This window comes from Henckelia pumila, chromosome 1 (genome assembly GCF_033568475.1).
Source record: "Henckelia pumila isolate YLH828 chromosome 1, ASM3356847v2, whole genome shotgun sequence".
Lineage (NCBI taxonomy): Eukaryota > Viridiplantae > Streptophyta > Magnoliopsida > Lamiales > Gesneriaceae > Henckelia > Henckelia pumila.
Genome location: NC_133120.1, coordinates 133,221,940 through 133,244,280, shown reverse-complemented (window position 1 = coordinate 133,244,280; position 22,341 = coordinate 133,221,940). Strand labels below are relative to the sequence as shown.

The following is a 22,341-nucleotide window of genomic DNA, read 5'->3' as shown; positions in this document are numbered from 1 at the left end:
TTATGCATGCGAATTTACGTGACGAATTTCTGGGCGTTACAATTCTCTCCCCCTTAAATGAAATTTCGTCCTCGAAATTGAAACAAACTCTAGGCAAGAACAAGTTTCCTCGTGTAGTTCCGAATCAAGCAATCCAAATGCGACAAATTTAATGCGTTAAATAAAATTACCCATGATGCGCAAAGTATCCGGTACTGCTTCCTCCGCCTGCATCACATAGACTCGTCCCGCAACATTCTTCTTGGGACAGTGCAGCATAATGTGTCCCGCTTCCTTGCAATGGTAGCACATGCCTGATCCCTTCATGCACGGCCCTGGATGGGGCTTCTGGCATTTCTGGCAGAGAGGTAGTGTTTCTGCACGAGGAACGATAGCTCCTTGCTATCTCAGTGGATTTGGGCCCTTCGACGGCCCAGTGGCCTGCTTCTTTGCATCCTGCTGTGGATACGACTCGTGGTACGATGGTTGGAACTGCCTCTTCCTCTGCTGCTCCCTCAAGATCTCTTTCCTACCATCCTCGGATCGTAGTGCCCTACTCACCGCTGCCTCATAAGTGGTGACTTCCATCATGCGTAAATCATGCTTGATGTCCGCCCTAAGTCCATCGACGAACTGTCTCATCTTCTCCTGCGCACTATCAGCAATCAGGGGCACAAAATGACACCCCCTCTCGAACTGCTTGATATACTCAACCACCGTCTTGTCCCCCTGTCGGAGACTCATGAACTCCCGAATCATTCGGCAGCGCACATCCTTAGTAAAATATTTGGCGAAGAACATCCGCTTGAACTCCTCCCACGTCAAAATCTGTGGGTTCACACCTCGAACTGCGCCCTCCCACCAAAGGGCTGCATCGTCTTTCATCATGTACACTGCGCACTTTACTTTATCGGCATCAGTGAGTCCCATATAAGCAAATATGGTCTCCAAGGAACGAATCCACCCCTCAGCCATGAGTGGATCAGTGGAACCAGAAAACTCCTTCGGTCCTTTCTTCTTAAACCGTTCCGCAACGTCCTCGTCATGTGTAAGTCGGGGTCGTGCTGGATGTTGCTCCAACAGTGCGGTGATCCCTGCCATCATATTAGCACTGGCCTGCTCCAGTGCTGTGAGCGAATTTTCCTGAGGAGGAGTTGGAGGATTCCCACGTCGGTTCATCTGTCTAGGAGGCATACTGCACCACCACATATTTCCCCCGTAAATCGCAATGCATAACTAATATTTTTGACTTTAAGACTGTCGTAACTTTAAATTCTCTTTTTCATAAATCATTAAAAATATAACTCCTGTGCCCCATGCATAAATCATAATTTAAAACACTTAAAACTTACAGACTGGCAGTGCGGCTTCTGAGCTCCGAGAAGCAGACTAGTCACCCTCCAAGGACCATGGCTCTGATACCAAATGAAACATCCTAGAACTTCTGCTGAATTTTTTTTTTTTTACTCTCTGATAATAAAACAATGGATATAAACATATATATATGCCCATACATATATATATCATATTTAAAAATAACTTTACTTAATTTAAAAATACAAATACACAAAAGATACAATAAAAGTACACACATGCAATTAAATACTTAAAAACTATTACTAAATAATAATTTATAAGAATGCCATAATAAAACTCCTAAATAATATTTCTTTCACAAAAATTCATGAAAACTTAGAATATAAATACTTAAATCTAAAATTCATGCATATACTGAAAATCTATAATAATAAAACATATGCGGAAATAAATGTTCTAGTCTCAACATAAAATTCATCTTAGAGCAATGGTCACGGGTACTAGCCGCCTGGATACTCATACGCCCTCGCCGCCAGTCGGGAACACATTAACTTCATTAACATTCTGCTCACCTACACCATTTAAATCTAGTGAGCCTAGAGGCTCAGCACGTTATATCCTTACATAACAAAATGAAACCACACACAAGCACACATCATATAAAATACGTGAATAATAATTATACGTGCATGATCTTAAAATTATATGCATATAAACATAAATAAATAATCATACTGATTTATCATAATGCTAAACATGTATCATCATACTTAATAAATCTCATAAAATAACTTATCATGAATTCTTAGTTCTCAACAGGTCGTATCCATGACGGTGGCATCATACTGAGCGATTGATCAATCTATAAACCAACGTACGTGGCGGTGAGATTTCCACCTCTGTGCTGCCACTTCACCAGCCCTCTCAGCTGGATCCATAAGCTCATCATACATAAACATCATTAGGAAGGTCACCGGGCCCAGGTATCCCGGCCTCCAACCACATCACTTTCCACCTTCACTTCAACTTTCATAAAAATATATTTTTCTTAACATGCAATTAAACTTATCATAAAAATTCTTAATGATGCATGAACATAAAAATTCTCATTATTTCTTTATTTTCATGAAAATTTGTCCGTAAATATATATTTAATTTATTTTCTTAAAAATCATACTATATATCAAATAAAAATGCATGCATGAATTAAATATATATTTACGGACATTTATTTTTCCAAAGACTTGTTCGAGCTGCTGACCACTTAACTTAAACCCATAAATTCCTAGACTGACTCAAAAACCCAAAAGCCCAATCTGACCTGGCCCATTAAGCTTCATGGGCCCCCAGGCCCATGAGAAAATAATGGGCTCACTTAAAATATAAATTTAATTCCATTAACTAATTAACTTAAAATTAAATTAATAAAATTATTAACTAACCATTAACTTATAAATTAGACCGATAAAATTACCAAACCCGACACAACCTGGCCCAATAATTTTCATGGATCACACGACCCATGACAAATTAGTGGGCTCACCTCAAAAATTATTAAAGCCCATTATATTAATTCAATTAATTAATTTGTCAATCTCAACCCATTAATTAACTACTTAAACTCTTATTTAATTAAAATAAAATACTCAATCCCAAATAATAAAAATCTAGACCCGGACTAAAATTATTTGATCCATTAAATTTAAGACCCGACCCGGACACAAAAACAAAAGCCCGACCCGTTTAAAACCTAAAGAAAAGAAAAACACTACCTAACCCATTACATCTCACGTGAGCAGCCCCTTTCCTCCTTGCTACTGCCTAGTTCCGGCCACCCATGGCCGGAGAGCCACTGGAAGGACCTCCCCAGGATCCTGCCGGACCGACCAGACCACGCCCTGGTCCAGCCAGCCCCCTAACCGAGCAACCCGATCCCATCTTTTCTCCCTTGCTGCGCAGACTGCGCAGCCCACAAACCATGAACTTTATGACCACCACCGGCCACCACCGGCCGGAGCCCTGACGACTGGACCCTCCCAGGGTCCAGTCACAACACATGACCCAGCCCTGGCCCGAGCCAAGCCATGCATGGCTCGGCCAAGGCCCCTAAATCTCGTACTAAAATCTGCTCGCCTAGCTGCTGTCAAAGCCCATTCTTGCATGGTTCCAGCTGCTTCCAGCCCTGAACCAGCCTTCCAAACCCGACCCTAAGGACCCAAGATCAGACCCCTAGCCCTTGGTCAGCCCATCAAACCAGCCTTAAGCAGAAATCACAAAAGAAACCGGCCATGCACATGAAAAACGTGAGTAACTTCATGATCTTCAAAGAACTTAGTTCAAAACTTAAGTATCATGCATTAGCAGAACATTCATGCTAAAAAAACGTTGTATATGATTTAAACGGTGTTCAAAGATGGATTCGAAACGTGCCTTGAGAATTATTTGGACGAAACGACGTAAACGACGCGTATCAGGCTCGCCGGGACGAACGAATCTTCTAGATAACCCAAAAACTTTTAACGCTCGGCTATGGGGCTAAGAAATATCTGATGGAACAATGAAGATGGTGGAGAAGAGGGTGATGGAGGCGGCTAGGGGATACGATCGTAGGTTTGGGAGGGATTTTGGGTAGATACTTAGGATAAACTAGGTTAATTAATTAATAAATAATTAGGATAGATAAATACTATAATTTAAACTTAAAATAAATACATGATAATTTGCTAAAAACTTAATAATCTCGAAATAATAAAATAGGAGATTTTTAAAGGTTAATAAAAGTAATTAAAATAACTTATTTTGGGTAAAAACTAGCACATAAATAAATATATATATATAAATACCATAATTTTCTTCAAATTATACCTTAAAATAATATTTTAAGGCTCTTAAAAATCTCATAAAATATTTTGGGTGAAAACAACATTTCGTCCGTCCACGGTCCCGCCTACGCGATCATAAAATAAACTTTCTCAAATAAATTCATAAATCACATCATACAAATTTAAATGCCGAAATAATATTTAAAACATGCAAATAAATCAATTAATTTAAATAATCACTCATAAAAACAATTTAACACATTTTCACATTATTATAAAACTATAAAATCCCCTAGTTATGCATGCGAATTTACGTGACGAATTTCTGGGCGTTACAATTAAATCTCTTTAATCATTTATCATTACTGATTTCTTTGCGTTCTTTAAATTCCTACAACTTTCAACCTGGTGGTCTATGGTTATCAACATGTACTAAATATCATATCTCTGTGCATATTTTAAGTCCATGGATTGTGTCATTCGTCCTAATCATGAATTTATCTCTTGATAACAATTCACGACCTACGAATCTATGCTAAAGTTAGCTACTTCTTAACATAGAATAATCAACCATGATAAAATCAAATAATAGTACTAAGAAAACTCAATTCGTCCAACAAATTCAATCACACATACATGTTTTGGGGTTCGGATCCCCTAAATTCCAACAAAATAAAGTTTAGCTACTACAACTCATAATAAAAATCAAACTACAAATGTTTTCAACATAGAATTTCAAAGTTTGGAAGAGAAGAAAATTCAAAACAAGCCGAACAATCTTCCAACTCTACACAGCTGCCGTCCCTTGTTCTTCTGCGTGTCGAACCCTCATAAAGTCTGAAAATCTTCTATTTATATTACCCCACGAGTCCTTTCCTTTTGAAACACCTGAAACAATTATTTCCCAAAAATACGATGGTGCGCCCGAGCGGTAGAAAGTTGCAGCTCGGGCGCTCAGAATTCCACCAACTTACTGTCTTTGAATCTCTAGCTTGCCCTCGAGCGGTAATAAACTGCCGCTCGGGCACCCAGTTTCTGCCCCTCTTTCTGTTGTTTTCGTCATGCATGCGCTCGAGATGAAATATTTAGCAGCTCAGGCGCACCTTGTTGATTCCCAAAAATTACTTGATTCTTTTATTTTCCTGCCAATTAAACCATAAATTAGGAGGAGTGAACAAAACACAAGGGAAGGTACTAAATGCAAACAAAATGAAATTAACACGAACAAATTGACATAAACGAAAGAAAAAAACAAAAACAATCAAGCAATAAAACACGCAAAAAGGACTCCTATCAACCTCCCCAAACTAACCTTTTGCTCGCCCTCGAGCAAAATAGTTGACAACTAGAACGTACCCACAACACGAAACAGAAATAAAACAAAACACAAATGGATAAACTCATATTTTCCAAGCCTCAGATAATTCATTGTCTTGCATTAAAAATTATAGTGTGCCCTCCGAATCTCATGTGAACGTGAGTGTGTGGATAGTGACTCCAGTGTTATGCACCTCGAAGAGACTCAATTCACTTGGGCTATAAGATCTAAATGACACGTCAAGGTAAATATACCCCTTAAATACTCGTTCTCTCAGTTATGCCCTCTACCTTTTTACCTCATTTGGAATTTGCAAAAAAATAGTTACCAATGAATGATCCATAGATATCAATTACGCAACACTAGATTTTACATCCATTAAATTTTTAACCCCGTTTAACCCGCAGACTTAGCTATAACTTTGATAGGATTCGAATTTCAATCCCCTCTTCTATAGCCCGGATGGAGTATCTTTGTTAAAAATTCGGATTTATTTTTGCAAGAAATCAGTTTTTCATGCCCCATTAAATCCGCAAACTTAGTTGTGATTAAGGTATTAGAATTTCAATCCCTATCAAAGCCCGGATGGAACATAAAATAAAAAAATTACGGGTGCGCTATGAATCATTCAATTTTCCAAAATCATCAGTGCATTAGTAGTGTGACGTCCGGGGCTGAAGAGGCAGGGAGTGATCGCCGATGCCAAGAGGTTGCACGGACAAACGGCTCCTGGTAGGCTTCTAGGTGGAGGGAGACATGAATGAACCGATCCCATGCCGGAATGAGAGCGATTCTGAGACTATGTAGGTATGGGACTACATGGTTGAGGAGGGCTTAAAAGATTTCATATGTACTATTCATATCAAGAAGGTGCATCTTCTTTTCGAAAGCTCATCACATAAGAACTCCAAAGTTAAGCGTGCTTGACTTGAGGCAATTATAGGATGGGTGATCCCCTGGGAAGTTTTCCAGGGTCCGTGTGAGTGAGGACATAAGAACGATGAAAAGACTCGTCTTGATACAGTGGGGCGTTACAAAATCGATGGCGATCAAAATGTTTTTTTTTGTAGAAGAGTTTTGAAATGGTCCCATAAAGTCGACTCTCCAAACATCAAATATCTCACACTCAATAATATTATTCAATGGCATTTCATGACGGTTTGAGATATTACCTGTCCGCTGACATCTATCACACTCAATGACAAAAGACCGCGCATCTTTAAAAAGATTGGGCCAATAGAACCCACATTCAAGTACCTTAGTTGCCGTTTTGATTGGCCCAGCATGTCCACCTACCTCACGGTCATGACAATGACTGAGGATACTTTTCATATCTCCTTCTGCCACACATCTCCGGATCATAGAGTCAGCACACATTTTAAACAAGAAAGGTTCTTCCCAAAAATAATTCTTTACAGCTGACAGAAACTTTTTCTTTTGATGAAAAGACAAATTATGTGGGAGTGTGCCCGTGACCAATTAATTTGCAAAATTAGCATACCAAGGGGAGTTTTCTATGGCAAACAATTTTTCATCAGGAAACCAATAATCTATATCCTCAGTATCATTCTGTGCACAATCAAGAATGCATTCTAGTCTAGACAGGTGATCAGCTACAACATTTTCTATTCCTTTCTTATCCTTTATCTCTAAATCAAATTCTTGTAAGAGCAGGATCCACCTAATCAACCTAGGTTTTGCATCTTTCTTAGCCAATAGGTGTCTTATTGTAGAGTGATCAGTGTATACAGTGATTTTCAAAAGTACAAGGTATGAATGGAACTTGTCAAGTGCAAAGACTACAGCTAGAAACTCCTTTTTAGTGTTGGCATAATTCAGTTGGGCTTTATTCAAGGTTTTGCTAGCATATTAAATAGTACGTAATACCTTGTCTATTCTTTCTTCAAGTACAGCGCCAACAACTGAGTCACTTGCATCACACATGACCTCAAATGGGAGATCCCAGTTAGGTGATGTCAGTACTGGTGCAGTCACCAATATTTCTCTTAGAGATTCAAATGCCTGTAAACAATGGAAATCAAAATTAAAAGGTGTATCTTTCATCAATATAGGAGACAGAGTTTTTGCAATTTTTGAAAAATCTTTAATGAACCGCCGATAAAAACAGGCATGACATAGAAAACTTCTGACTCCCTTGATCGTCGTCGATGGAGGCAAATTATGAATGACTTGCACCTTGGCCCTGTCCACCTCGATTCCCTGCTCGAGTATTCGGTGCCCAATACAATACCTTCTGTCACCATGAAGTGTCACTTTTCCCAGTTTAGTACCAAGTTCGTCTCCTCGCATCTCATCAAAACAGTATTCAGATTATTCAGACATGCATCGAAAGATTGACCAAAAATGGAGAAATCATCCATAAATATTTCTAGAAAATTTTCAACCATATCATGAAATATAGCAGTCATGAATCTCTGAAAAGTTGCAGGAGCATTACAAAGACCAAAAGGCATACGTCTATAGGCAAACGTACCATATAGGCAAGTAAAATTTGTTTTATCCTGATCTTTAGGTGCAATCGCAATTTGATTGTATCCTGAGTACCCATCTAAAAAGCAATAAAATTCATACCAGCAAGTCTTTCTAGCATTTGGTCAATGAAGGGGATGGGAAAATGGTCCTTACGGGTTGCGTCATTTAATTTCCTATAATCTATACACACAAGACAACTTGTAACTGTCCTAGTAGGTATCAACTCATTCTGCTCATTCTTAATGATAGTTATCCTACCTTTTTTCGGTACACATTGGACCGGACTCACCCATGCACTATCAGAAATGAGATAAATAATACCTGCATCCAGAAGTTTTATCGTTTCAGCCTTTACTACTTCTTGCATCTTGGGATTCAATCTCCTCTATGGTTGGACCAAGGGGTTGATGCTCTTTTCCATTAAGATTTTATGCATGCAGATAGATGGATTAATGCCTTTGATATCTGCTACCTTCCAGGCAAACACACTCTTGTGATTTTTTAGAACATCCAGCAGTCTGGCCTCCATCTCACCTGTCAAAGAAGAAGAAATTATGGCAGGTAAATTTTCATTCTCACCTAGAAATACATATTTCAGATGGGCTGGTAGTGGTTTCAATTCAACAGTCGGTGGTTCTTCAAGACTTGGTTTCTGGAGGACTAAATCCTTCCGGTCACCAAAATCTTCGAGTCTGAGCTTGCCACCTTTTCGCCATGACTGGTTATCATTCAAGTAAGCAGTCATCTTTTCTATCCCTACATTGATTATGTCCTCATGAGGAGGAGATATAAGTGCAGCTTCTAACGGTTCCTAAAATGTATCATGCACATAATCATACAGAAGTGAGTCCACTGTATCTTACATTGTGAAAATTTAAGTTCATTAAACACATCAAAGGAGATTTTCTCCTCTCCCACTCTCAGAAGTAGTTCTCCCTTTTGGACATCGGTGAGTGCTTTTCCTGTTGACAGGAAAGGTCTTCCCAGAATAAGTGTCATGTCCAAGTCTTCCTCCATATCAAGTACAAAAAAATCCACCGGGAAGATGAATTTGTCGACTTTCACCAGCACATCCTCTATTATCCCTCTTGGATATTTGATTGACCTGTCCACCGATTGCAACGACATCCTGGTGGATTTCGGCTCTCCCAAGCTCAATTTCCTGAAAATAGAATATGGCATTAAGTTTATGCTAGAACCCAAATCACACAAAGATTTATGAAATTGCACATCATTAATAACACAAGGAATAGAAAAACTCCCTAGATCTTTTTGCTTAGGTGGGATCTTGTTCTGAACTAGTGCATAGCAATTTTCTGTCAGGCTGATCATTGCATGCTCCTCCAATTTTCTCTTGCTGGAGAGAATCTCCTTCAATAATTTAGCATAGCTGGGCATTTGCATCAATGCATCAGCGAAGGGGATGTTTATATTCAATTTCTTGAATACTTCTAGGAATTTAGCAAACTGAGAATCTAGCTTGACCTTCTTGAGAGCTGCAGGAAAAGGTGGTGGAATAATAATATTTGACTGTGATGTGGGTGGTTGTGTAGAAGTAGAAGACTTACCTGCAGTTTTATCTAATATTGATGGTTCTGGCTCTTTCTTGCCTTGTCTCTCAGGTTCGATTCTCTTCCCACTTCTCAATTCAACTGCCTTGACCTGCTCCTTTGGATTCTTTTCCGTGTCACTTGGCAAAGTACCCAGCTCTCTGCTGTTCATCGCTTTAGCTAACTTCCCTATTTGATTTTCCAAATTCTTAATCGATGCATCCTGATTCTGCATTTTGGTCTCAGTGGATGATATGAACTTCTGCATCATCTGTTCTATGCTTGACTTCTCCTCTTGAGGTTGTTTTCCATAGTTCTGATTCTCATAGGGCCTATTATTCTGTCCTCCCCACGAAAATTTTGGATGTTATTTCCACCCTGGGTTATATGTGTTTGAGAATGGATCATTCCCAGGGGGGTTTTGATTCCCACATGGTTGACCATGCCTCCCTCTGGTTGATATGATGGATTTCCAGTCTGACAATATTTCGTGAAGTGTTCGGCACCACATTTCTCACACCACACTTCTTGAATACACATCGCAGAATGCCCTAAAGTTAGCTCTTCAATCCTATTATTCATGACCTCAAGCTGATATGCTACTGAGGTGAATGCATCAACTTGATGAATTTCTACGGATCTCCTATCTGCACTTCTCTCAGATTGAGGGTGATAACTACTAGATGACATCTCCTTAATTAACTCATATCCTTCCTCTGGTGATTTTCGTAATAAATTACCACCTGCAGCTGCATCTAGCATGGTGCGATTAGAGTGAGGAAGACCATAATAAAAATTTTGTACCACAAGACCATCTGGTAATTGGTGGTGTGGGCATCTCCTCAATAGATCTTTGTAGCGCTCCCATGCTTCATAGAGTGTTTCCTGTTCTCCTTGAGCAAATGTTGTGATGTCAGCTCTTAGCTTTATCGATTTAGATGGTGGGAAGTATTTGGTGAGGAAAGCTTTCGCAAGATCATCCCAAGTGGTGATGGAACCTGCAGGTAGATTCGTTAGCCATGCTTTAGCCTTATCTCTTAATGAAAAAGGGAATAAACGCAAACGAATAGCGTCATCAGAAACTCCCTGCATCTTGAAAGTATCACAGATTTCTAGAAAATTTGTCAAGTGAGCATATGGGCCATCGATTGTCATCCCACCAAATTGGAATGTGTTTTGCACCATTTGAATGATAGCAGGCTTTATTTCAAAATGATTCGCTGCTATGGTTGGCCTGATAATGCTTGGTCTGGCATTTTTTATGGATGGCAAGACGCTATCCATCATGGATCTGTAGACTGGCGGTGCATTATTCTCAGCCTCTCCAACATTCAGCATCCGCTGCTCCTGTTCTGCCATTGTTTCTCTCTGTTGCCTTCTTCTCTTGCGAAAAGGTTCTTTCGATTTCAGGATCAAAAGGGATGAGTTCCAACTCAAATGGATGTTGCATGCACTGTAAGAGAACCCTGCAGTTCACAGATGGAAAAAGTGATTAAAATTGGTATAAAGAAATGTAAATAAAAACAAATTAAAGTAATCAATATCAACGGCGCCAAAAACTTGATCGAGCAAATACTAAGACTTAAAAAATCAATATAAATATCTCTCAATTATGCTCAAAATTATCACAAGTGCATGAATCAAATTATAGTAAAGTGTACTGAGTACGAGTATCGTCCTCGGGGGCTATGTCACAATAATTCAGTTATTTTATTTCTCTACCCAAAGTAACAAAATTTTGGTGAATGATTATACTAAAATGATAAAATAATAAATTCAACTTAAAATACTTGAACTAAAATAAATTAACCACATCAATTCTTAGAGCAGAAAAATATAATATGAGAATGTTTTGTTTGAATCTCGGTTCACCTTTTCCCCTAATTGAACTGGACGATTGACATTCAATTTTATACACATAAATTCAACAGGAATTCCTGATATATTAACACTCTCTCTCGAGTTAATGCCAATCTAATTCAAGTTAATGAAACAATTAAATCTCTTTAATTATTTATCATTACTGATTGCTTTGCGTTCTTTGAATTCCTACAACTTTCAATCCGATGGTCTATGGTTATCAACATGTACTAAATATCATATCTCTATGCATATTTTAAGTCCATGGATTGTGTCATCCGTCATAATCATGAACTTATCTATCGATAACATTTCACGACCTACGAATCTATGCTAAAGTTAGCTACTCCTTAAGATAGAATAATCAACCATGACAAAATCAAATAATAGTATTAAGCAAACTCAATTCGTCTAACAAATTCAATCACACATACGTGTTTCGGGGTTCGGATCCCCTAAATTCCAACAAAACAAATTTTAGCTACTAAAAATCATAATAAAAATCAAACTACAAATGTTTTCAACATATAATTTCAAAGTTTGGAAGAGAAGAAAACTCAAAACAAGCCGAACAATCTTCCAACTCTTCACAGTCGTCGTCCCTTGTTCTTCTGCGCGTCGAACCCTCATAAAGTCTGAAAATCTTCTATTTATATTACCTCAAGAGTTTTTTTCTTTTGAAACACCGGAAACAATTTTTTTCCAAAAATACGCGGGAGCGCCCGAGCGGTAGAAAGTTGCAGCTCGGGCGCTCAGAATTCCACCAACTTACTGCCTTTGAATCTCTAGCTTGTGCTCGAGCGGTAATAAACTGCCGCTTGGGCGCCTATTTTTTGCCCCTCTTTCTGTTGTTTTCTTCATGCATGCGCTCGAGAATTTAGCAGCTCAGGCGCACCCTGTTGATTCCCAAAAATTACTTGATTCTTTCATTTTCCTGCCAAGTAAACCATAAATCAGGAGAAGTGAACAAAACACAAGAGAAGGTACTAAATTCAAACAAAATTAAATTAACACGAACAAATTGATGTAAACGAAAGCAAAACACAAAAACAATCATGCAATAAAACACGCAAAAAGGACTCATATCAAGGAGTATTCTCAGAGTTTTGCTCGTCATCTGATACTATCAATGCAAATTTTCTTTTAACTAATATTTTTGGCTTTTGGCTATTTTCGAATGACCAGTTTGAATCGTGGACTGGGCAGTTTGTTTTTCACCTTCTTCAATTTTGACCTGAAGCAGTTCTTTAGTAGTCAAGTTATTTTTCTTGATAAAACTTGTAATAAATGCATCATTCATTATCTTGGCATGTGCATGTTGTTAATCCATAACCACATTTGCTCCTAATAATTTCAGCAAATAACATATTTGAATTTCAAAACTTTGAGATTGGTGCTTACCTCTCACCATTTCAAAGAAGATGAGGAACAAATATCTGACCAGTTGACTTGGATTTGAGAGGCAATCAAAACCATTTCTTGAAGTTTTTCCAGAGTAATTTTCTCAAACATTCCAGCTTTTGCCACAATGTTAGCAAGACATATGTATACCATCTTCAATTCCATCTTGTAGCATGGAGCTTTGAATGGAGCACATGTGAGAGAAAAGTTTTGCATCCAAATGCCCATGTTTCCATCAAGTACATCGGAGAATTTTTGCGCTCCAGCAATAGTCAACTCAAGATCATCTCCAAAGAATTTATGAGATATAGAGTGATTTGCTCCCAATACATTGCTACATACGCATCCATGTTGCTCAAAAGCATTCTTGAACAACTCAGTTATCACTTCAGTAGAATAATTTGATTCACGAGTCAGAAAATGTTTCAATCCAGAGGCTTCAAGCATTTCCAAGACATTGTTGTTGTTTTTATTCTGAACACTCCTGCTTCTTTCAAAATCAAAATAGAGGTCATTTGAGTGGAAAGCCATGGATAAATTCCTGCGACAAATTACGAAAGAGTGCACACAAAGTGTTTGATAATATGAAATTTCCAAGAGTAAGATTGCCGAGATAATAAGTTAGCGTAAAGAGAAGTTTAGAAGTCGTATTTAGGACTCTTTTAAGAACTTCAAAGATTTAAAGATGAATGGTTCCAATTCTTCATCGGGTGATCTTGCTGCTGCGTTCAACCAAACGCTCCTAGAAGGCTGAAAGGCTAGGTATCAAGAACTCGTATTTAGGAAGACAGTGCAAACATAGTTCCAGATTGAGAAGCTGTGAAGTTTCAGAACCATCCCTTTTCCTATGTTATCTCGTTCTATCACTAGGCCACTGGTGGCAAGAGAAAGAAGATTCAAGAGGTTGTTGGGCACTAATAATGCTGAAGAAATCTACAAGCCCAATGGTGTCTTGCTCCTGATGCACTTTTGAGAGAGGAAGGAGCTTAATAAAATTTGTGCCTCTGATGAATATTCCCAGTTTGCTCTAGGCTGTCTTACTACCTGGATGAACCCCATGAAAATTTAATGTGGAGAGGGCAATCTCCAGTATTTCTATTTAAATAATAAAATTTCCTTTTAAGGTTTACTGTTTGTGTTAATTTTTGCAAAGAATTTAAAGCAAAATTCCAGAGAACAGATAAAAGTTAGTTAAAAAATCAAGAGTAAGATATTCCCCCTAAGTTAATGCATATGACGATAAATAAATTAAAACAAGTGCATTTATAAAGAAAGAAAACTTAGCGTCTGGTAAGGGTTTGGTGAAGATATCAGCATTCTGAAGTTCGGTAGACATATGTTCCAGTTTGATCTTCTTTTCACGACATGATCTCTAATGAAATGATGCCTATATCAATGTGCTTAGGGTTTGGTGAAGATATCAGCAGTCTGAATCCCGTTAGACATATATTCCAGTTTGATCATCTTTTTCACGACATGATCTCTAATGAAATGATGCCTAATATCAATGTGCTTAGTTATTTAGTGTAATACTGGATTATTTGTTATGACAATTGCACTAGCGTTATCACACAAAATTTGAGTTTCTTTAGACTAGATTCCATAATCCCTTAACTGCTGTTGAATCCAAAAAATTTGAGTACAACAATTACCAGCTGCTAGATATTCAGCTTCAGCAGTTGATGTTGCGATAGAAGTTTTTTTCTTGCTAAACTAGGAAATTAATCGATCTCCAAGAAATTGACAAGAACCACTTTCCTTTTTTATCAATTCTACAACCTATATAATCTGCATCAGTGTAAACAATTAGATTACAACTTTTAACGCCTCAATTTTATCTTAATTGAGTTTATTTGAGATAATAAGAGATTACAGATTTGAAAAGCCGACTTGATTTTGATCAGGGTCTATTTTGCAAATTTTGGATTTTTCAGGGACTAAAAAGCAAAAATGGAGTTTGTTACATATTTATAGCTTGGATTGACTTTTACTTTACTCCATCATCCCCTCCAAGCCGCCTCCCTCCATTAGAGATGCCCCATAGCTTCTCCCAAGATTTGTGATTTTGGTTTCTGCTCGATCCGTCCGTTAGAAATTATTTCTGAAGGCAGATTAGCGATCACATCAGCGAGAGCTTCGTTCTATCGTAAGTATTTCTCCGATCAGATGTACTTTTATTTTTGGATGTTGTTAGAATCGATTGAGTTTCGGTTTTGTTGTTCTTGAACGAGTTCTTATCGTTTATTCTCAGTCGGTTTTGAATTAGAGCGTCGTTCGGAATTGTTATGATTTTTAGAAGCCTATTTCGGAAATGGGGATTTTGAGATGTTTTGGATTTGTTTTGTTGTTGTTGTTTTAGCATTGATTTGAGTTGTTTGCAATGCTGTACTGCTGTCTGCGTTTCCGGTTTGATCTTTTTATAGTCGTTATGCCGCCGGTTTGAGTTTTGAGATTTTGAACCGTTTGAATCGTATAACTTTGGCAAATGGATTTGTTCATCATTGTTGATCATCTTTTGCCTATGTACAGATTCTATTGGAGTTTGTCGAGCCCAGAGTTAGTAAAATTCGATTGTCGAAGAGTTGGACGAAGAGCGGTAAAGAGTTTACCTTGAGCGATGTTGTTGTTGTTTAGGTTGTATAGTTTTTGATATAACCTTTTATTGTAGCTTATCCAGAGTTGGAGATATTCGTATCGAAAGGTACAAGCAGTCATCATTTTAGCGGGATAGCACACTCGAGACAGTTGGTCCTTGAGTTTTCTTTAAATCACATACTTGCATCAATACTTTTTCTAGAATGTGGGACTTGTATTTTGTTGTTTGAGCTTTTATTATATGGTTTAATGCTTTATTTTTTCTTATGCAATCATCTTGAGCCAAACCTTTGATTTCAGCGGGCGGAATGACCCTTTTTGTTTAGATGATTTGGGGGCTATACTGTGAGTGGCCTGGGTTGTAGAAGTTCACCTAGCGTCAGCATACTCCTTATAGTCGCACCAATGTCTAGGGGATTGGGATACGTGGAACCACCTCGATTGGAAGAATCGGTGAGTCATTACGTGATCTCATCCTTGGGATCCCAAAAGCATTGCTGCAATCCCTTGTTTATCAAAGTTGATATCCCGATTTTAAATACATGCATTTCATTCGTGTTAACATTGAATATGTTGTTGTCTTGAAAGCATGTTGTTTTTATTTTACTTATTATTGCATGTTATGTTGCTTTTACTGGGAATATCATTCTCACCGGAGTTATCCGGCTATTGCTTTGTTTTGTATGTGTACTTGGCAACAGGTGGGACATGATCTAGTCAGAGGAGGCTTGGTTAGCTTCGAGATCAAGAGATAGAAGTGATACTCGATTTAGAAGTCGAATCAGCATGTCAATCTAGTATATGTATTGGAACATGTTTAGATCTCAAACTTCGTTGTTTATGTTGTATCAACTTTGCGGGTATTCAGGTTTGTATGTTGTCGTTCCATGTATTATGAACCTTGTTATGTTTTGAATGTATTGGACTTGCGCTTTGGCAAGTTTTCTGCTGTTTATTTTAGCTATGTTTTGTCATCGCTCGATCAATAGAGTTTGACCGATCGAGCGATGGAAATTGTGCCAAGTTTCTGTTTTGAAAAATGTTTGCCCGCTCGATCGGTTGAATCTTACCGATCGAGCGGCGCTGGATTCATCCGGACAGTGAGTACCGATCGAGCGAGGCAATGTTTATTTTTTAAAAAAATTCTTTATTGCTTTTAGTCTTGGATCTTGTATTCTTAATCATTGTTCATATTCAAAATTAGATGTTAGAACTGAGGTCTCATATTAAATGGTATCAGAGCAATAAGTTCTTGGTTGAACTAGAGTGAGCGGGGTAGTTCGAGTCCGCATGTTTTGGCTCCTCGCATGTGATTGAGTTTTTTGTTTGATTATTTAAATTACATGCGAGCATGCTTTATTATTTGAGAATTATTTGAATTGCATGATTATGTGATTTAATTTATAAAGCATTAACTATTTGAGATATAATTATTTTTGTTATCGACTGGTATCCGATTTTCTGAGAGGTTGAAAGGGCACCGATTTTTAGCAATTGAGATATATCGTGTCCTAACCTTTGATTATTAGATGGGTCATCGTCGAGTTATTAACAAAAACCCACCGTCAGTTACTCTTCCGAATGAGCAAGCTAGTACTGAAACTGATCAGATGGATGCCATAGCGATGCCTATAAAAACCTTGCTCAAGAGGTTTCAGTCGTTTAACCTGCCTTTGTTGCTGGGTACAGAGAACCCTGTTGACTGTGAGAGCTGATTGGACGATGACCACTTATTTCGGTATTAAAAATAATTACTGAAAAGCGTATCAGGTCAAGTTATAGTAAGTGGACAAAGAGTCCAAGTATCGATCCCACATGGACTGTTGTCAATTCTCAAGAATTAATTATTTTACTTAATCTAGACAAAATAATAAATAGGAGACAATAAATTAAATAAAAATTTAATTATTAAAAATAATAAGAAATAAAATAGCTGAAAGATAAATTTAATTAAATTGAGACACGAAGGTACCGAACAATGTATGCAAACAAGTGGCAAATCTAAGATCCAGATTTAATCTTAAATCACGGCGAATTATCCTATCTTGTTTAACAGTCTATTTCTAGAACATGTTAAACCTATTCAAGTTATGACAGATTAATTTTCTTAATTCTAATCAAACATGAATGTATTCAATATTTGTGATAATTTAGTTTTCACCTAAAACCGCATACTGAAACCGAATACTATTTCTAGTCGGTTTAACCATATGTCAATTATTGGAGTGATCAAAATCAATTCCTAACCTTTCGACTCGGAATTAATTAACAAGCAAGTAAATAATTGATCAGGTTATTCACAAGACAGAATTTAAATCCAATAATCAATAAATTGAAGAAAGATCTAAAAATCTCAAATCAAAATCCACATATTCAACATAAAATTGTTCGGCTCAATCTCGCCGTCTTGGTTGAAGAAAAACTAATCAATAAACGAAAAATATAGTTCAAAAAAAAAGTTTAATAATCAAAAGAACAAGGGAGGAAAAACTCGAATGGAGAGTTCTTCAATCTCCAAGCCTCCTAGACGCCGTCTATCTGATGCGATTCGAACCCCCCAATCTGATCTCAACTCTCCTATTTATATGTCTTTGAAAGCCCACGAAATAAAGCCCGGAAAGTAAGACTTTTAATTGCCGAAAATTTTATTTTTCTGATTCTGCGACATGCACCCACCTCCGGGTGCCCTCTGCCTCAAATTATTTTTTTCCCTCGCGACTTGTTCGGACCCCGTGCCACATCCGTGCATAGGTCCATGCATACATATGAGCCAGCGCGCAGTTTTTTTGAAAAAAATCATATCTTGAGTTCTAACCATCGGATCAAGCCGAAATTTGGACAGCAGCTTTAAAACATCTTGAACTTGATTTTGAACGGTGAAGATCGGATTTTATCTCTCTAAAATTAAATTTGATTTTTCAAACAAAGCTGCTCCGTAATTCACACTTCAAAAATCCATTTTCCTACAAAATCGACCCGAGGAGTGAAATACACACACATTCACTAAAACACATAAAAACACATAAAAATAATATGAATACACACAAAATAGACATAAACCTATCACAAAATAATGCATACAAAATGCACTTATCAACACCCCCATACTTAAATTTTGCTTACCCTCGAGCAAGTCAAACAATGCAACAATAACACAACAAAAACAACAAAAATAAACTAGGAAAAATTCATGAGAATTTGCCTCAGAGAAGTCACATGCCAAATTAAAAACCACAAACGCCCTCAACTCTTCACGATACACCTTCGGTTTAACGTGAACGTGTGTATGTGTAATGTTATTTCAGTTACATGCAACTTAAAAAGAATCCGTTTTAAGACTGCTTAGCGACCTATGACGTATCAATGCAAGTTTCTCAATCAAGTGTCTCTTCCTCCCAACAACCTCTAGCACAAAAACACCTCCCTTGAGAATAATTACGCACCGTCGGATTTTGCACCCGACATTTTTAAGTCCAAATAATTACCCTCAAACATAGCTATAACTTTGATAGGATTAGAATTTCAATCCCCTCGTCTATAGCATGGATGGAGCTACAATCCCATGAAACCCGCAAACTTAGCTATGGAAAAGTGATTAGGATTTCAATCATTATCCAAGCTCGGATGGAATTGTTATTAAAAATTCATGCTATCTTTAAGAGAACACCCCCATTTTATCCGCAGACTTAGCCATAGACTAGATAATTAGGATTTCAATTCCTAGTCCAAAACCCGGATGGAGGTGATTTTTTTTCATAAAGTTTGCCAATTTTAATTTTTCAAAAATTTAGGTGCGCTCAAGATCATAAGTGCAATGCTATACAATCATTGAAACTCAAAGAACAAAATCAAGATCAACAAACACTTATTGTCATGCAATGGTCAAACAAACACAACATCATCAATTATATCGCTACAATTCACCGGTCTAACATAAGTGCTTAAAAGAATATTCACGGTTCAACCTACGGTTTCTCATGTCAAGTCAAGGGCAAAAACAAAAAAAATTTCCAAAAATCATGACTTCATATCATCATTGGCTCCCATTCATTATCCTACTTAATACACATGCACACAACTACGAAAACGTTACGAATGCAACACAAACACGACAAACAACCACAAAAAACAACAAAGATGCAAACAGAAATGAAACAAGACAGATGCAACACAACACAAAACATTAAAATAAACTAGTCTATCCCCCCATACTTATCCAAAGCATTGCCCTCAATGCTTTAGAAACAATGAACAATATGCAAAAACGAACAAATGCAAAGAGGACAAACAAAAATACAATAAAAACAAAAATAACACTCCCCTGGTTTATGATGCATCTTCTTCCTCCATCTTCAAAATTTCACAGCAACTTTCCTTAGCGGGGCCACATACTGCACATATAAAAGAGACGGGCAAGGCATTGGATTGCAAAAAAAAAACAAAAAAACAAAACAAAACAAGAACAATAATAAAAAAAATTAAAGGAAAGAAAACACTGGGTTGCCTCCCAGTTAGCGCTAAGTTTATAGTTTATAGCCCGACTATGCAGAAGCAACAATCAAAGAGCGGCTGCCGCCCATAGTAAGAATCATACGACTCTACATATGGGTCTTGATTTCCTACGCCCTCAAGCTTGGCGTGATATTGACATTGAAAACTTGTTACTCCAACAACACTCGACATGAACTGATATTCCTCTTCATCATCAAAATTCACTTTTGTCTCATCTTCGCATGCGAGCTGGTGGGTAAACCTTGTGAAAATCCGTCGATTAACCATCTCCAAGTACCTCACAAGGTAAAATAAATAATTAAATAAACAAAAGGAAAATAATAATAATATTTAAAATAAGTCTAGACTCAAACAAATAATCTATCCTAATATTAACTAAATAGTCTCCGGCAACGGCGCCAAAAACTTGACCGCTTATTTCGGTATTAAAAATAATTACTGGCAAGCGTACCAGGTCAAGTTATAGTAAATGGACAAAGAGTCCAAGTATTGATCCCACAGGGACTGTTGTCAATTCACAAGAATTAATTATTTTACTTAATCTAGACAAAATAATAAATAGGAGACAATAAATTAAATAAAAATTTAATTATTAAAAATAATAAAAAATAAAATAGCTGAAAGATAAATTTAATTAAATTGAAACAACCAAGACACACGAAGGTACCAAACAATTTATGCAAACAAGTGGCAAATCTAAGATCCAGATTTAATCTTAAACCACGGCAAATTATCCTATCTTGTTTAACAGTCTATTTTCTAGAATATGTTAAACCTATTCAAGTTATGACGGATTAATTTTCATAATTCTAATCAAACATTAATGCATTCAATATTTGTGATAATTCAGTTTTCACCTAAAACCGCATACTGAAACCGAATACTATTTCTAGTCGATTGAACCATATGTCAATTATTGGAGTGATCAAAATCAATTCCTAACCTTTTGACTCGGAATTAATTAACAAAAAAGTAAATAATTGATCAGGTTATTCACAAGACAGAATTTAAATCCAATAATCAATAAATTGAAGAAAGATCTAAAAATCTCAAATCAAAATCCACATATTCAACATAAAATTGTTCGGCTCAATCTCGCCGTCTTGGTTAAAGAAAAACTAATCAATAAACGAAAAATATAGTTCAAAAAAAAGTTTAATAATCAAAAGAAAAAGGGAAGAAAAACTCGAATGGAGCGTTCTTCAATCTCCAAGCCTCCTAGACGCCGTCTATCTGATGCGATTCGAACCCTCCAATCTGATCTCAACTCTCCTATTTATATGTCTTTGAAAGCCCATGAAATAAAGCCCGGAAAGTAAGATTTTTAATTTCCGAAAATTTTATTTTTCTGATTCTGCGACATGCACCCACCTCCGGGTGCCCTCTGCCTCAAATTATTTTTTTTTCCTCGCGACTTGTCCGGACCCTGTGCCACATCCGTGCATAGGTCCGTGCATACATATGTGTCAGCGCGCAGTTTTCTTGAAAAAATCATATCTTGAGTTCTAGCCGTCGGATCGAGCCGAAATTTGGACAGCAGCTTTAAAACATCTTAAACTTGATTTTGAACGGTGAAGATCGAAGTTGATCTCTCTAAAATTAAATTTGATTTTTCGAACAAAGCTGCTCTGTAATTCACACTTCAAAAATCCATTTTCCTACAAAATCAACCCGAGGAGTGAAATACACACACATGCACTAAAACACATAAAAATAATATGAATGAACACAAAATAGACATAAACCTATCACAAAATAATGCATACAAAATGCACTTATCAACACCCCCATACTTAAATCTTGCTCGCCCTCGAGCAAGACAAACAATGCAACAATAACACAACAAAAATAACAAAAATAACAAAAATAAATTCATGAGAATTTGCCTCAGAGAAGTCACATGACAAATTAAAAACCACAAACGCCCTCAACTCTTCACGATACACCTTTGGTTTAATGTGAACGTGTGTGTGTGTGTAATGTTATTCCAGTTACATGCAACTTAAAAAGAATCCGTTTTAAGACTGCTTAGCGACCTATGACGTATCAGTGCAAGTTTCTCAATCAAGTGTCTCTTCCTCCCAACAACCTCTAGCACAAACACACCTCCCTTGAGAATAATTAAGCACCGTCGGATTTTGCACTCGACATTTTTAAGTCCAAATAATTACCCGCAAACTTAGCTATAACTTTGATAGGATTAGAATTTCAATCCCCTCGTCTATAGCCCGGATGGAGCTACAATCCCATGAAACCCGCAAACTTAGCTATGGAAAAGTGATTAGGATTTCAATCACTATCCAAGCCCGGATGGAATTGTTATTAAAAATTCATGCTATTTTTAAGAGAACACCCCCATTTTATCCGCAGACTTAGCCATAGACTAGATAATTAGGATTTCAATTCCTAGTCCACAACCCGGATGGAGGTGATTTTTTTTCATAAAGTTTGCCAATTTTAATTTTTCAAAAATTTAGGTGCGCTCAAGATCATA

The 22,341-nt window shown here is 37.2% G+C and overlaps 1 protein-coding gene and 1 non-coding gene across 2 annotated transcripts; one reads left to right on the top strand and one right to left on the bottom strand.

Moving 5' to 3' along the window:
* Window positions 1-3,117: 3,117 nt before the first annotated feature.
* Window positions 3,118-9,750, bottom strand: LOC140874033 (uncharacterized). Its single transcript, XM_073277313.1, has 9 exons — window positions 8,848-9,750; window positions 8,464-8,740; window positions 7,842-8,005; window positions 7,633-7,746; window positions 7,324-7,458; window positions 6,938-7,218; window positions 5,431-5,463; window positions 5,244-5,312; window positions 3,118-3,256 (listed from the first exon to the last, which is right to left on the bottom strand). The coding sequence occupies exons 1-9, from the start codon at window positions 9,748-9,750 to the stop codon at window positions 3,118-3,120; spliced, it is 2,115 nt and encodes a 704-aa protein (XP_073133414.1).
* Window positions 9,751-10,299: 549 nt separating this feature from the next.
* Window positions 10,300-10,406, top strand: LOC140876814 (small nucleolar RNA R71). Its single transcript, XR_012149046.1, has one exon. It is a non-coding gene; the product is annotated as a small nucleolar RNA R71 (small nucleolar RNA).
* The last annotated feature ends 11,935 nt before the right edge of the window (window positions 10,407-22,341 follow it).

Excerpts from the sequence above, each read along its gene's own strand:
- LOC140874033 (XM_073277313.1), bottom strand. The coding sequence starts at position 9,750 with ATGATGCAGAAGTTCATATCATCCACTGAGACCAAAATGCAGAATCAG. Across the intron at positions 7,747-7,841 it reads CTGCTATATTTCATGATATG|ATGCGAGGAGACGAACTTGG; the intron begins GTTGAAAATTTT and ends TGTTTTGATGAG. Across the intron at positions 5,313-5,430 it reads TGCTCGAGGGCGAGCAAAAG|TACCTTCCCTTGTGTTTTGT; the intron begins GTTAGTTTGGGG and ends GTTTGCATTTAG.